We start from the raw sequence: 17,300 nt of genomic DNA, 5'->3' as shown, positions 1-17,300 counted from the left end.
ATCAGATTAAGCTGTATGCGGCCCCTAAACCAAAATGAGTTTGACACCCCTGCCTTAAACTCAAAAAAGTGTTGAAGGACCACCTGCATTTGACGCCACATGATTGTTGTGCATGATCCAATGGAGAACTAAAAATTCAACCTACCAGAAAAAAATGGATAACAATATGTCTGTCTCTATATTCTGTTGATTTTTAGATATTTAATAAATGTGGAAAATTTCCTCCACATGTTTTTAGATATATTCATAATTTCTAACTGGCTACTATTACACAACTCTTTAAATGCATTTCATTCATTTATCACAGTACATTCATTGGTGTTTATTTGAAACTACAAATTTTAAGTCAACTTGAAAGCCATAAGGAATTTAAGTAATTTTAACGCTCTAAAAAACGGACACCTCCTGCAAGGTTCAGGTTTTTTTTTATCTCATTGCTATTTTCTTATTAATTTTCATTTAGTTGATACTATTATGTTATATACTAAATTGTATTTTATTAAAAAAAAAATTCCCTCTCCAATATGGCGGCGGGGATGACGTTCCACAAATGCTTGCCGTTTAAAAGCTTGACGCTTTGAAATGACGACCATTATTTTGGGGAGTTTTTTTCTACTTACCACGGAGAAGCCTGACTTAAACAGCCAAAACAGTTTGCGCCCAGTGGAGAGCGATTCGCAGTTGTGTGGCAGTTGTTGCCAGTGAGGCAAGCTAGAATGTAGAGAACCTGTAGCCTATTTGTACTTGCAATATGAAGAATGGAAGAAGACGATGTTACCATCAGAGAGCAGAATTTTCACAGTCAAGTTCGAGAGTACATCGTAAGTAATGGAGCTAGCTGGCTAACGTCCTCTGTCAGCACATCTCTGGAGGCTAGCATTAGCTTTATCAGTGGGTCAGATTGATTTTTGGGGGGGAAATTATAAAACGTGATATTCCGGTCTTCATTGTTGTGGATTTGAATATTAGCACTTGCTACATTAGTTTTAATTTAAACCGCATTGTGAGGATCGGGAGATCTCTCCAGGGTAGTTGACGTTAGCCACAGCTAGCTAGTTAGCACATCAAAATAAATCTCACCAGCCAACTTACACGTATAAATCGAAAAAGAAATGAATTATTCCACAATTTATTATTTTAAGTATTTCTTAGTGGTTTCTTAGTGTCATTTAAAGCACGTGGTTTTCTATACGTTCGTGCTGCAACGCTGTCAAGCTATCTTTATGTTGAAATCAAATTGTTGTAGATTGTGTCTAGGTCCACAATTTGACCATTGAGAACCTATTCTTGGAGAAATACTGATGACGTAAATCTTTTACAGGTTTGTGTAGTTTTGGACAAGGAGTGGAAAAGTTAATTTGTTGTTGTGTTATAATGAAAAAGATACAAGTTACATTATTGTACATAACGGTATTGGAGTGGGATGAAGATGGGTAAAAATTCTTATTTTTTTTTTCTTTATAATGCCTCTTACTAGAGCTGCACTTTGTTTAATCACATTTGGAATCACAGTTTTAATTTTTACGATATTACACTTATAAGAAACTATTGAGATGTAATCATCCGTGTATTGGAAGTGTCATGCATTCATTATTCTGCATGCCAGTAATGTATAAGGTCACTGTCAAGAGCTGTGCACTTTAGAGAAAGTAGTAATGCCATAGTGATGAATGTAATAAAATGTAACTGTGTGGAAAATGTTGATTAATACAACAATCAGTTTCTGGATAATGATTATCAGCAACATTAGTACATGTTTTCCTATTGTCATGCTCATCTACCTTTTAGAATTGAATTGTTTCTAGCTCTTTAGAGCATCAGTAGAGCAAATTAAGAAAACTCTGGGAAATTTCATGTATGGGCAAGTTCATAATCCCATTTTTTAAAGAAATATTTTTTAACCTATCAAATGTCTCGGAAGCAAGCAGGCTCAACAGTTCAGCGTTGGCTTGTACATGTTGTCCTAAGCGTCTCTGCTTCTTAATATCCCATATCAACATGCCTAACCTTACAGCAAGGTGTGAAGCGTATCGGTTAGCAGTAGTGTTTCTGTGACTCAGTATATGGATGGATTTACACAAGCATATTTTAGGTTGTCTGTGCTAATTTAGGGTTAGGGTTAAAATAGGTTAACATGACTCTGTGACAAGAAAATATGCATGTAATTAATGTGTAATTGGTGAACTTTTGTTGTACGACCTGTTAAATAATTCTTAAAAAAAAAAAAAAAAAAAAGTAAAACTACTCCTTGCCAAGAACACATAAGTCGAGCTTCTTTGAGAAATTGGATTATGACAGCATTCTCTGTGTATGCATAAGCCTGTCACAATAACACATTTTGCTGGACAATAAATTCGTCCCAGAAGTTCTTATATTATAAAATATTGTTATTTTGAGACCATTTTCAAGTAATGTAATGGCAAAGGGATAATAATGCAAAAACACATCCTCAAAATCAATCAACTTTGAATTCTAATGAGCATTTAACACTGCAACTGGAAGACATTTTCAATAGCGAAAATAAATAAACAGAACAACAGAGACAACAAATAAAATACATCATAAAGTCTCTGTAAACAAATTTGTCCTTCAAAAAAGGGCTAGTTGAGAGGCTGAAGACTTGTCATCCAGTTTTTGGTAGAAAGCGAGAGAAAAGAGAACGACTATAAATCATGCAAATGGAAATGATTGAGTTTGTTTTCATTTATTACGGATTATTTGATCTATTGCTTATTGCGACATTTTATTTTAACTCACAATGCTGCTCTTTTAAAAATACAAAAAGATAAAGTTCTGTTCCATATGATATGAATAAGTTTATTATCCGGCATAGCTGTACAAACATTTGATGATACCAACTGCATAAAATTGTACATTGTGTAGGAATGTATGACATGTCAACATTAGCCAATGTCTATCAATTTTTAACTTATTGTTATTGGTCCCATAAGTAAAACTGGGCTGATCTTAATAAACATGATTTATTTCCATCTTGTTGCCGTTTGTGTGTGTTTTGCGAAGGGTTAACTGTGTCGTATTTGTTTGGGCATGTGACGGTGATCATGAAGCAGCACAAATTTAAATGTCAGCTGTCAATATGGGTTTAAATGCTCATTTTGGTGCATCCCTAAGGTTGTGGAAGACTGCCATGTCAACTTTGACCCTGAACATCTTGGCAATTACAATTGATGTCTGGTGTGGGCATCAAGCATGGGAACACACCATGCTCAAAATGACCTGATTTTGCACTGAGTCTTCTGTGAATGTTTGATGTGTGACTTAACATTTTCTATATTTCCTTTCCAGTTTTCTTTCTGTACTATACAGGCATAAAATTCTCTCAATGAAAAGGGTTAGAGGTTTTTGTACTGTGCTTAGAGCAAAAAAGATACTGCATACCATTTTCTTTGACTTGGTGTGTAATTCTCTAGTCTAAGGAGTAAACAGGGTGTAACTAAGATTCATGTCTTGGCAGATATGCTCAGAACGAGCTGTTTGTTATTTTTCAGTTTGTCTTTCTGTTTCTGTTGTAAGCTGGTTTGTCAGAACTCGGCGCCTGGTTCTGGGTTATTCTGGATTGTTCTGGGATTGCGGTAGACTTCTCTTGACTTTGGCCAGTGTTGGTAAAATCGTGTTAGCTTTAAATGCATAAGTATTTTCTCCATTTGCAAGACGACAGCATGAGGCAGGGAAGTTGTTTTTCTGAAGCTTGCATATAACGCGTGTCTGAAATGTATACGGTTTTGTTGAGTAATGTCTGAAAAACAGAATGATTTGTGCAGTGTTGACAGCATGGAAAGTGCTGAAGTGAGAGCTTCTAATATTAGTTACATCCTGATTAGTGTCCCAGTTGGAAAAAAAGGAATGTGGTATATGATCTTTCTGTAAAACTACCCAGTTAGTTTTGAGCCTGACGTTATATCATCTAAGATATTGCACCATGAAACAAAACAAAAAACAACGTCGTACGAAATGACTTACAATAAATATCCTATAATTGGCTAATATTGAGTAATTTCTATCAGCAGTTTTATTGGCGATTGTTTGAAACTTGCTCCTTTCTCTAAAACTCCACGAGGTAATGATCTGTAATTCTGTTTGATATGTATTTTAAAGCAAAGTAGTCATCTCTTGACTAACCGTATTGATGTCATTAAATTAGTGTACATTATCACGTCTAGCAATAAACAGCTATTTCATGCTGCGGTGCATCAGACTGCACAAACAATATTATGTGTTTGTAGACTACATTTTTTTTACAGTACATTTTGGGGCAGAGGTTTGCACTGTTGCCTTACAGCAAAAACATCCTTGGTTCAGATCCTACTAGCTTGAGGTTTTACTTGGATGCTCACTCTATGCATTCTTGTGTTCTCTTTGGGTGCTCTGGTTTCCTTCCATGGTCCAGAAAGTTATTTATCCTGTGTGTCCTTGTGATGGACTGATTACAAGTCCAGGGTTTATCCCACCTCTCCCACAGTGACAGCGGGAGGTAGACATCAGCCCTGTGTGTCCCTACAAATACACCCAGAGCAGCAGTGCGATCCATAAAGTTGATCAGAGTTGTCAAAAGGTTGCATCTGTTCTTGTTTTGAGACAAAAATGACTAATTATACATCAAACTTTGTAATCTACAAAGTTTTTTTTATCTCCACATTCTTAAAAAAAATATATGTGAATCATGTGCTGCATCATTAAATCTGTTTTTTTTCCCCCTGCTATTTTTAAGATTTGCTTCCTCCTGTTTGCCGTCCTCTACGTCGTCTCCTACTGCATTATAACCAGATACAAAAGGAAAAGTGGTACGTCTATTTAAAGTACGGTCTCTGTAACAACACATCAGACTGTTGCTCAGAAAAATGTCTCTGTGCACTAGCTACAGGAACACTGAGGACCATTAAGATTTAAGAACAAACTCGTTTGTTCACACACACACAAAACCCTTCATTGTGTTCAGATTAAAACCAGGTCATTAATATAAAAACTCCAGGAGTATGTAGAACAGACCACAACCTTTTCTATAGAGCCAGTTGTCACCTTTAGCTCTGTGTGAGCATGAACAGTATCCACCCTTAATTGTTTAGGACTTTAGCTGTGTGTAATGTAAAGACATTTGTTCACAATAAAATACCTTCTTAATGCTGACAAATCCTTCTCTGTAATCGTCAGTGACTACTGAGGAACAGTCTGAGGATATGGCTAACAAAAGGTGAAGAAAATGAAAGAAATTTAGTTATTCAAAAAATGAGGAAATGAAAAGTCAGAAACATGAATCCTACAAGAATTTCCTTCGAATCCTAGTTGAGTTGTATGTGACAACACTTCTGTATTCTTATAGTGTTACATCACTTGTGCCTGTTCCTCGAAACACATCAAGGCGCATTCCAAAAATATTCTTGGGGACTTTATTCTGCTCTGATGAAACAAAGCATTTGTGTTCCAACCTGCTTAATCCTTTGCTTTAAAACTCAGTCATTTATTCTGGTGTTCAAGATAAATCAATTTATTTTTGAAACTGTGTGTGATGTCCAACACGGTTAGCATTCCCGTCTACAATGTCTGGCTCTGTGACCGAAGTGTTTTTGTTTACTTTCCAGACGATCACGAGGATGAAGATGCTGTTGTCAACAGGATATCGTAAGCGATGCTGTTTTTATCTCGCTCGTCTTTGAAAAATGATGCCATTTTAAGTTTTTCCATCTATAACTTTTAGAATTACTTTAATCTGCAGACCAACAAATTGTCAGACAAGATGCTGATTTATTTTTCAACTGCAAGGAAAATAAAATATTTGGTTGCCGATGTAGGAATGTGATTTTAAAAGTAGGAATGTGATTTTAAATGTAGGAATGTGATTTTAAAAGTTAATATCAGTTATTTCAACAAAGAAGTAAAAGCTAATTTCTTTCGAGCTTCAACTTTCGCTCTGAGGAACTAAGATTCTTTTAAAAAATCTAAACTTTTATGCAACTTGTAAGGCTGAAAGTAAAGTTGCAGTATTATTAAAAATGTCAAAATGCACATCAGTTCTGTATACATTCTAGAGTGATACATCTCAGAGGTGGAACAAATTCATCTCCCCTCAAGACAACGGTCATAGTACAAAGCTTTAAATCATAGCCTTATCTAATTTGTAAAGGTGTAAAAGAGTTTTGCTTGGATTGGGGATGTTTTTAATATGTGTGTGTGTGTGTGTGTCTTGGTTTGATTTACAGATTATACTTGTGCACCTTCACGCTGGCTGTGTCCGGCGGTGCCGTCTTCCTCCTGCCTTTCTCGATTATTAGCAGCGAGATCCTCCTCTCCTTCCCCAGAAACTACTACATTCAGTGGCTCAACGGTTCCCTCATTCATGGTCAGTACTTTACACTGTTCATGGATCTGTTCCTTTCACTGACGAGAATAATTATTATTACTTGTTGCTGTTTAAATGATCACATGATTATGTCAAATAAAAATACTCTTCCGACAAATTCATGTCATATTTTAATATAGTAAGGTTTTGCCATACCTACCCTGTGGTGTATTTGTGTAGGAATTTTGAATTGCCAAATGTCATTGTGAGTTGCACTTTATATGATTGGGGAGGGGAAATGGATAACATGGTTAATATCAAAAACAAAAACTGTTAGGCAGCTCCAGTGGTCCTAGGTTAAAAATGAAGATTTTTCAGACTTCAGTGTTGTTAAAAAAAAAAAAAAACTAAAAAAAACTGCTAGGCTACTTGAAATCCACTAGGTGGCACCGGAGTCCATAATTTAAAAGCTGATGCTGTTTGATTAAACCTGTTTTATGGCAAACTACTTTAGCAGCATTGAGGGGAAACCAGCAAAAGTGGGTCACGTGGCATCTTTAAGAGTTAAAGTAGTAAACTGGGAATTGCTCCTCTGTATGTGCTGCTAATAGCTTGCTTGGCTCCTGCAGGTCTGTGGAACCTGGTGTCGCTGTTCTCCAACCTCTGCCTCTTTGTCCTGATGCCATTTGCCTATTTCTTTCTGGAGTCGGAGGGATTTGCTGGATCGAAAAAGGTACAAGAAATCTCACATTCTCCAGATTTGTTTCACTCAAAGCTTGTTCTGGAAAACGGATGCCACACAATATCTTTGGGAATTTCTCTGAACTTTATCATCTAAATCAAATTTGAACATCCTTGATTATTCTCAGACAATCAGAATTCTATACATTTTCACTTTGTAGAAACACGATTGTACTTCTAAGGTATTTCTCCGTGGGTTTTCTGTTCATTGATTGATATTGAGTTGTATGAGCACGGTGCAGGAGATTTTCTGTGAACAGCCAGTGGCAGCAGGTGCGTAGCCTGCGCCCCTCTGCTTGACTCAGACAGGCCACTGTAACTGCCACAGCAAAAAAAAAAAAAGCTCATTAAGCATGAAAGTCTGAATCTGGTCTTCGCTCAGTGCCACATCCTGACAAACCCTTTCAATAAGGCCATAGACTGCAAACGCTTCAACACTGCTGCATCGGCCCCACTGATTTAAAGCCTGATTCCTTGTCACCCCTTCCCCAGCCCCCCGAAAATAAAACTTCAAAAGCACAGGCTAATAATCGAGTTGTAAGGCTCAGCGAACTTCCTCGTTTAATTGATTACCTGAACCCCAAGGAGAAAGAAAAAAAGGCTGGGTGCTCGTGTCCCAGAAGTCCATAAAGTGGCAGCAACATGACAGGACAATAGAGCCTTGCAGAAAGGAAAGGGAAAGATTTGCCTTTAATATGCCTCTATCCTGTGTCACAGTTTGAAACCTCTCTGGTTTATGTCCCTCCTGGCCAAAGCACATAAAAATCAGTCCATACTGTAGTGGACAGGCAGGCCACTAATTGTTTCAATTGGATTTCTTATGTAGACAGCTGGTCCTGGTGTGTAGGAAGGACAACAATTCTCCTGTTTGTTCTTTTTAATTTGAACAAGTTTCTGTTTTTTAGTCTTTTGAGAGGGGCACAAGTTGAACAAGTTGAATTAATGTGTTTATTGGGGGGAACTGTTGGAACTCAGCACATGGCGATGAAGGGGACCAATTCTGTCTTTAGAATCTTGGTTATAAAGAAATTACTCCAAAACCTGGGTAATATACTGCAATGGTCTAACATAATAGTATAGTCCTTTTCAAAGTCATAATAACCCTTTGGTTACATAACAATCACACCTTCTATGTATTTTCTTAGGCTTTGATGTGATATCAATACAAAGTTGTGCATAATCGGGAAGTGAAGGAAAGATTATGTAAATTATTTTTGCAAATGAGTCAGAGAAATCTCTAATCAACTGGTTTAATAAAATCCAGTCGAGACCAGTGAACAAACGGCGTCATGATGCTTTCAAGACACATAAACGTCAGGTCAGGGATAAAGCTGTGGAGATGTTAACGGCAGAGTTATAAAGCAAAAGTCAGAGTTTTAAGCATCTTTAATCAACTGATTATCTGAAACTGGGAAGAACACGGCACAACTGCAAACCGACTAAAACCGACCCCCCAAACTGATGGGCAGAGCAGGACGAAGGTTATTTAGAGAAGCAACCAAGAGGTATCTCTGGAGGAGCTGCAGAGATCCATAGGCTTGGGGGCAGAGTGGAAGAAAGTACTCTGGCCAGATAAGTCCAAAACATGCAAAACGCTATAGGGGATGGAAAACTAATTCCCTGAATAGGAGTGGATGAGATGGAATTTAAAGCTTTATCATGATATTTTGTGATTAAAACTATTTTTCTTCTTTATGGCAACAACTGTGTCAAAGCAATTATAGGCCCCCAAACACAAATACTGCCCTATAGAAACATTCTCATTGGTAATCGCATAAAGAATCATGATTTGTATCATTAAACTGCACATGGTAATTGCATTTAATCAGATTTTCAAATGTATTGATTCTTTCAATGAACAAACATTGGAGATAATAGTAAAAACATAAATTCTGGTAATACGGATCAGACCAGTTTTTTTATGTCATTAATTAGAATTTATTGTGACAACAATAAATCAAAATTCTTATAAGAAACTTAAATTGGTTAATGATAAACTATGCGATAAATGCCCACCCCTAACCCAGAACACAACATCCTCTGCGTGAAACAAAAAGTATATCCTAATACAATGTATTGAAAATTGTGGTTTAGAAAAAGTTTAAGGTACTGTATAATTTTTTTTTTTAACAAATAAGACTTGAACAAAATTAATTCCTGCAGCATAGCTTCCATAAATCTGTTCAGAGGAAGCACTGTTCAGTGTTGAGCTTCACTTTTAGATATATATTGTGTTTGGAGAGGGAGGGGGTGGGCTGACACTCAAGTACCCCGCTAACCTCCCCACCAAAAAAAAAAAAAAAAACGTAGCCGCCTGTAAAGGAAATAGTGTCTCCGACAGCAAGAAGAACGTAAAACACAGATCTCCATTTTTATAATGTGATATTATCCTTTCATCCAATAATAGCATTAGACCAAGATGTAATAAGGTTTTATGTGGCATTTTAACCTCCTGGGCTTATGGTGTAGCCCCGCAAGGTCTCTTTGCCTGCGGAAATGAAGTGAATGATGAATTTCACCGCTAACACTATAAGTCAGCCTTTTCATGTGGCTGTGTTTACTTTTGACGATGCACTAAAAGACGCCAACGGAATAAGGATGGAAATGTGGATGTTTTTTCTTTTTTTAATGCGTGTTTTTTTTTTATGCGGAACTCTTTAGGGCCTCTGTCACCCCGAATGATTAACAGTTTAACAAATTGTCCAAATTGTGGATGAATCAGGGCGACTAAGGGTTGTGATGTCAGAAGTTATGATCTAGCTTTAGTTGCTGCTGTAAAATGTCTCCCACTTTATGGCCGTGTTCTCAGATTTTTGCTTAAGACCTATATTACTTTGGGCGCCCAGGGTTGTTGTGGTGTTAGCTGTTAGTGTAACTTATTAGAGTTTATGGAGCTCAGCTTACAGATTTTGTTTAATAGTGAACCTCATTAATGTTAGATAATGTTGGAACAATAATAACCTACTGAACTCATTTGCATTTCCTCCCGAAGACCATAAAAGTGTACTCCCTAGCCTTCTAAGTGGCTTCAATCATCTAAAGGGAATCTGAGGTAGTTTGAAGTTATTTTTATGTTAAATCGCATTTTGATAAAGACAACCTTAATCTATTTTTAGTGTAGAAGTATAAAGGGTTTCTATTTTTTCCCATCTGTTTCAGCTGCTAATTATTATTTGAAGCTGCCAACACGCTATATGTTGAATAGTCTTTCAGTCCCAACCAGTATTGAAATCTTTTTGATCCTGGAACGAGTTGGAACGAGTTTGACCCCGCGACTGACCCAGCGAAGGGCCAACAGGTTTCATCTGGTAGTTAAAGAAACTCCTCATCAATCTCATCCTAAGCCCTAACCCGCCGATGATGAGAAGTGTGTTTATTGTGGAGGAGGGGGAGGCGGAGAGGGTGAAAACGTCTCGCCGAGCAAACCCTGTTCGGTGTTACTAAGATACTCCTCTTTGTTGGCGCTCCACAATGGGAGCCTGGATATTTATTTCAAATCTCCTGCACATGCAGACATTTTTCCCAGGCCTTCTTTCTAGGCAGGCCCAGCCGGAGAATATAGTGGTGTTTACATACCTTCCTTTAGGGTCATAGTGTCTCCCTAAAGCTGCCCGTTACAATGTTGGTTACCACAGCAATATATTAGCTCGAGCGGGGGAATTTTAAAAAGGACAAACAAGATTTTCCTGTCCTTTCATGACTCAGTTTTCCTAAACTGAAGTGAAACGTTGCGAATGAAACTTAACTGATTCTTGACCAAAGTCTAAGCTGTTTTTGCTCAGAGAAAGATATCAATCATTTGGGCAGTGTTGGAAAAGTATGACTTGTGTTGCTTAGTGTAAAAATAAATAACAAAGAAAACATTTTCTCATTTCTGAGAAGCACACTTTATGAATATAAAGAATGGATGCTTCTTTCATTCAAGTGATTGTGAACTAAAGTTAAATGAAATAAATCTGCGTTTTGCTGCAGTGGTGACCATTTTCCAGTCTCAGATGTCATCGTTGCTTCATTAAGAAGTATAAACGGTCTTTAGAAGTGCACTGAGCAGGTTTACAGGGGAATGTCCTTCTTTTCTGCTTTTTGTCTTTGACACGGTCATTGCGCTGCTGCCGACTGCTTGAAGGATACACTAACAAGGTCCCAGAGCATCTGGCACGTCTTTACCAAACAGAACAGTGTTTTTGCTGAGATGTGAAATGGGCCTTGCCCCCTCCTTTACTTTTTTACACTCTTGGCCCTTGTTGCACACTTACCTGACAGTCAGCAGAGAGATGGTGCGCAGAACAGTTTCTGCCACCACCTACTGACCTGCTCAAAATTGATGGCAGCAACAAGGAAGCTCCTGTTGGAGCCTCTTCCTTTTTCTCACTTTTCTCTCATTTATTCTTCATTAGTGCAGCCGTAGGAACTTTGCAAATAGCTTGTCTCTATTTTGCGTTTAGAAATATTCGCTCCAGGCATAAAGCCTGTTGCTGAGCCTAAATTTAAACCTAGCTGTTTCCAGTTCAATTGATTCTATAAATTGGGAAAATGATTCACATCTATTTAGGTCTTCACTGGACATGGTACTTCATCAGGTACAGTACCTTCCAGATTGCGTACCTCTTTTAATCTTTTCATGTTTTGTCACATTGGAACCTATTGGGTTTTATTCGATACAGAAAGACAAAGTAGTTCATAATTTTAAAGGAGTGAAATTTTGTTGCAAGCATAACATTAGAAAGTGGCATACGTAAGCATTCAGGCACCTTTTGAAGATTTTATAGATGCAAGTCTTTTTGGGATGCGTCTCAATCAGTGTTGCCTATTTTCCATTGCAAAACTGCTCAGTTTCAGTCAGATTGGCATTTTCTACCAACATTGATTTTGGACTTTTGGCGCTTACATCCCACACTTCTCCGTGGGATGTAAGCTTGGCCTTTTGCTCTGGCAGAACATGTTTAGGGTTATTGTCTGACTGTCAAGTTTTCCCTCACACACAGTGTTTTGCATGTTGGCCTTCTTTTTGAAGTGGCCTCCAGTGCTAACACTTGTGTAGTCCACATGAGTCATGGACCTCGTTGCTTCCTCTCTGATTAAGACTATCTTAGCTGACATGACAGTTCAGTTGGGTCGCCATGCCTTGGTAGGATTGTAGGATACTCCTCACTTTTTGATCCTGATTTTTAGGGCTGGATTAAAAAAAGCATGGCACATTTTTCAGTTTTACTTATTTATTCTTTTAGTTTTGGATAATTAAAAAAAAAAAAAACATGGGTAGTTTTTCCTACATTTGATTTTACAATTAACTTCTAACTTCCAATAAAATAAATTCACTAGGGTTTGCGGTTGTAATGTGATGAAGTGTAGAAAAGTTTAAGTATTATGAATACTTTTGTTTGGCATCATTTGACGAATAAATATGTCACATGTGTCTTATGATACTTTCCACTTTTCTTGGAAATCTCTCCAGTCTTGTATAAGCAGATCTGCAGCAGGCAACCAGCCCCTCACTGGATGTCGGTGTGAGGATCAGGGGATGCTGAATATTTTAGAACTGCTATATTTAGAGGTAGTTACACATTTAGAATAGCAAGAATAGAAACTTTCAACGGGCACTCTGGATGCCAAGGCACAGGTTTTTTTTTTTCCTTTTTTTCCCCAGCCTTCACCGTTTGACAATTAAAACTTTGATCATTAATGATGACTCTTTTGGACGGCTTCTATTTATAAACCATATTTTCATCCTTGTGTCTTTTGTGATTCAAAACAAAGCCGCCATTCCTCTCCAATAATGAAATTATGCCTGAAACAGCAGATTGTAGACGACAGTGAAGGAGGTGATGAGCTCTGCCTTTGCCCTAAATGATGTGAATGTGGAATGATTTGAGCCTTATAAATGATTGAGAGACGTATCTAAAGGGAATATACCTTCAGTGTGGCATGGGCAGCTTGTTAAGGTGGACTGGTGTGCTTGACTGGACACATGTCCTGCCTGTGGGTTCTGCGTGTTCTGATGCATCCTTAAGAGTGCACATGTGGGACGTGGTTGAGGTCCCTGAAAGCATTCCTCTCTCACCTCTCTCAACTCTGGGGAATGAGACTTACTCAGACGTTGATTCCAGTCTCCCTATGTTGTTCCCTCTCATTATTTTTCTCTTTATTCTCGTTAGTTGTTTTTCTTCTCCTCTTCTTGTGTTGAGTGTATTTGTATGCGGCTGTGAGATGCAAGATTAACATGTCCGCCTAATGTTCAAAGGATGCAAGAGTTTAATGAACAAGACAGTGAGTAAAATTGTTAGTCAAATCTGTAGATGGATAGAGTCACCAATTTCAGAATGTTTTTGCACAAAAAAAAAAATGCAAACATTGTTGATGCTTTTAAACGGTTCTGCTGTATCCCTGTCCAGTCACCTGTAAAGTAGCTGTAGTGTTTGTGTTAGCCACACTGGGGCACTCTGGTCTCTGCCCATTATCTTCTTTGTTGTGCTAGAAAATTCTACCCTCACTGAGGCTTTTCCTGAAATAAGAGGAGGCATGTAATTGCTCAATAATAATAAAGGGACGCTGTAGGGGATTTACACCAATGATGTGAATAAGCCTGCAGTCCTATTTTTCTATAATGGTTGGTAATACATGCTCAATAGATGTGTGGTTATGGATGGATGTTTTATCAGAAACGGTGATTTGCAAACTTGTGGAAATCCCTTGAACTTTTTCTAGCTTCAGATATTTGGGATTTTCAGTAATAGACCAACACAAAATAAAGGATGATAGGAAAATTGGAGGGAAGTAATACATTGGTTTTAACCTTTTTTTATTTTTATAAATTAAAAATACTAATTAGAATCTGTAGCTTTGATTTGTATTTCACTCACTGGGCCCTGATACCCTTAAATGAAATCTAGTGTGAATAGCTGCCTTTAGAAGTCACCTAATTGGTAATCAGAGTCCAGATGTGTGTAATTTAATCTCAGTATAAATCCAGCTGTTCTGTGAAGGCCTCAGAGGTTTGCTAGGGAACATTAGTAAACAAACGGCAAGACAGGTCAGGGATACAGTTGTGGAGAGCTTTAAAGATAAATTGGGTGATAAAGGAATATTCTAAGCTTTCGATATTCAAAAGACATTGTTCTATCAATCATTTGAAAACAAATTATGACACAACTTGTAAAGATATGGCCAATGATTTTATTCATACCCTTCGTATCTGGACAGCATGAATCAAAGAAGCAATTAACAGTTCCTAGGTAACTGGAGGAGCTGCAGAGATACAAACCAGTGATTGCATTTCTCAATAAGACCATTAGTAATAATTAACTCTCCAAATATGGTCTTTCTTATGGGGTGTCAAGAAAAAAAAATAACATAGTTGGAGGGGAGGGGGGACACATGAGAAGTCCTTGTAGTTTAAAAGCCATCCCAGGGACACATAAAGGTGTGAAGGAAGGTGCGCTACCAAATTAATATGACAGCAGCACCATGACGTGATGCTTTTTTTCAGCAGGGAATAGGAAAGCTGCTCAGAGTTGATAAGAAGGCTGATTGTAGCTGAAAGCAAGTCATTTAATGTCTGCTAAAGACTGAAGCCAGAGGTTTATGCTCAAACAGCACCTCAACTATACAACCACAGGTCTAATAAAATGGTTTAAGTCGAGGGATATCCATCCAACCCAATCAAAACCCAGACCTAAATTCAATTTAAAATTACAGTTTGACGCTTTCTGACCAGCTTGATTGATCGACGGCGGCATGGCCGTTCTGAAAAGAAAAACGGACAAAGAGTTTGATTTGTAAATCTGCAAAGCCACCCTGATTTATTCCAAGGTTAAGGACAAAAGGTTCAGCTCATTTACTTTTCTGTTCAAAATAATGATTGTATCACATAAAATGTTAATAGAACACAGTTTGTGGTTGACAGTGTGACAAAATTAAAACTGCTTTGGTGTTGTACGTGTATATATAAAATGATGTCGGAATTTAAAAGTAAGTTACCAACACATTTTACTATGGGGAGAAAAAAAAAGCTTTTATACAGTGGTGGAACTGTATAATAAAGCATACCCCTAAGGACAGGTGTACTTGGAAGGGTGCTGAGGAATGAAGAACATTGTATGATTTACTTCCTCAAACCGCAGCCGGGTCCACTCTATAAAGTGGCCTCATGATTAAGAGGGGAAGCATTCAAAGAGGGTCCTCCTTAATGTACTTGTTGGCAAATACTGAACAGCAACCACACAGCCATTATGTTAGTTGGTAACAAATTGCTCACATGTCCTTAATTTAAACGGCTCTCCCCAAAAAGGCAGGGAACGCTTGTTATCCCATGTCTGGTTGTGTACCTTACATGTGTTTGGGAGCACCTATCCATCTTTCTGCCCTAGACAGCTCGTGTCTCCACCAGAGGAGGGAGGTTTTAGAAACTGTGAGAACAGATAGGAAGGGGCTTTATTAACCACTCAGCAGTTTGTGACCCGGAAAACCCAAATTACCCCAAAACTCTCTCGTCCACACAACATGGGACTTGGCCGCGGTACTCAGGGAGTTGCTAATCGGCCCCATATGGGAGGTCTGCTCTTGATCGCAGACAGTAGCTGCGCCCCTTGGAGCACCCCTGCTCCCCTCCTCTTTTTAATTTCGCCTCTGCCACTGTCAGCCTCTGTTGGGCCTATTTTATAGACTACAATAAGCGTGTATAAAAGAGCTGTTTTACACACAGATCCATGGGAGCCTTTATGTGATGTTTGTGTAGGGTTAGTGGAAGTCATGCTGTTATTAGGTGAGGCAGTTTAAAAAGGAGTGATTTGGTGTTGGGGGTGGGGGGAGCGGTTTGCTTCCTGTTGAAAATGTCAGATGTTGGAAATGGCATCCAGTAAGTATTTTTATGTAAGGATAGCTTAACGGGAAATAAATGGAAACAGGAATGTCGCTTTGGTATAAGTTGAGCAAGACTTTCTGTACGGGTACAAACGTTTACTCTTTGTCTACTTTTTTTCTTCTTCTCCTCCAGGTATTCTGGGGGTTTTTAGTGTAGGGTCTGCGTCCTGTGGCTCCAGAGCCTCAAGTGGCTCTTTCGATCGTCCACATTGGATCCTAATAACTAGAAAAAAATTGATAAAGAACTGACGAATGTTTTTAAATATTGAAATACGAAATCAAGATTTGAGATGTTTTTCAATTAAATTTTGACGAGAATGATGCAAAACGTTTTTTATGCATCATTTTCCATGATTAGGAACATCCCATACAAGAAAATGTAACCATCCTCTTCTTGCAAAAGTTTTGTTATTATTAATTTAAATCCTAATGTAGAAGCAAATTAACCTGTCAGATAAAACAAATAAGTACAGTTACCACAGTACTGTGAAATTGTAGCAGTATTTTTGAATTTTCCTAATGGGCAATATGGAGACATTAGAACATGTTGAACTGAGTGAACGTTTGGAAATATTTTTTGTCTCTATTTCGTGCAAAATAATTTTTTATCGTACAGAAGAATCAGGTCAATTCACTGTATTCCTGAGCAGCACTCTCCATTGTTCAGGGTTTCTGGTCATTTTGCACCACATTTCCTTTTGGTGTCGAGTTAGCTGTCCAAGTGTTCCAGCTAGTTTCTGATCAACTTTTTGTCAACGTCAGTCTTGGTTTTTAGAAGAAAAACAAAAGAATCGTAAATCTATTTTATAACTCACAAACCTATGAATTGATTCAATTAACAGTGTCTGTAAATGTGTTTCATGCACATAAGTCATTGAATCACCCAATGAAAGACATGTCTGAATGGTATCCTTGAAAACTCAAATTGTCACGCAAGTGTCCATGTCCCAGGAGCCAAATTAATTTTGAAGCCTGAATATTTGACCATTTTGTATTAAAAATAGGGAATATATCTTTGACAGTTCATTGTTAATTTAATACAATTCTAATCGTCGTCTGCTGCTTCAGTTGCATTATTTCAACTGCATGAATTACAGAAAACAAAAAACCGAATGATGAAATGTTATGTCTGTTGTGATCATAATTCATAGTGTGATATTTGTGTTGAACATTAACCCATAATTTGTCCTCTGTCAGGGCATAAAGGCTCGCATTCTGGAGACGTTTGTGATGCTCTTCCTGCTGGCTCTGCTCATTCTTGGGATTGTGTGGGTGGCATCAGCCCTGATTGACAATGATGCAGCCAGTATGGAATCGCTCTATGGTAAGTGGCTTAACATCTTTTCCTTCGATTCAACTGTTAATCAGTGGTGGAGAAAGTACTCAAAAAATTTACTTAAGTAAA

The 17,300-nt window shown here is 37.9% G+C and overlaps 1 protein-coding gene across 1 annotated transcript in view; it reads left to right on the top strand.

The window, feature by feature from the left end:
- The first annotated feature begins 490 nt into the window (after positions 1–490).
- The window catches only part of lmbr1 (limb development membrane protein 1), a 50,085-nt gene continuing 33,275 nt past the window's right edge, over positions 491–17,300 (top strand). Inside the window, exons 1-6 of the mRNA XM_015049387.1 lie at positions 491–821; positions 4,730–4,802; positions 5,598–5,637; positions 6,216–6,355; positions 6,925–7,028; positions 17,093–17,219. Of these exons, the coding sequence (XP_014904873.1) occupies positions 759–821; positions 4,730–4,802; positions 5,598–5,637; positions 6,216–6,355; positions 6,925–7,028; positions 17,093–17,219 (547 nt within the window). The 5' untranslated portion in view covers positions 491–758. The remainder of the gene's footprint in view (positions 822–4,729; positions 4,803–5,597; positions 5,638–6,215; positions 6,356–6,924; positions 7,029–17,092; positions 17,220–17,300) is intronic.

Source organism: Poecilia latipinna, unplaced genomic scaffold, assembly GCF_001443285.1.
Source record: "Poecilia latipinna isolate Pla-1442-1.1 unplaced genomic scaffold, P_latipinna-1.0 Scaffold944, whole genome shotgun sequence".
In the NCBI taxonomy this organism is placed as follows: domain Eukaryota; kingdom Metazoa; phylum Chordata; class Actinopteri; order Cyprinodontiformes; family Poeciliidae; genus Poecilia; species Poecilia latipinna.
This window is presented reverse-complemented; position numbering and strand designations above follow the sequence as displayed.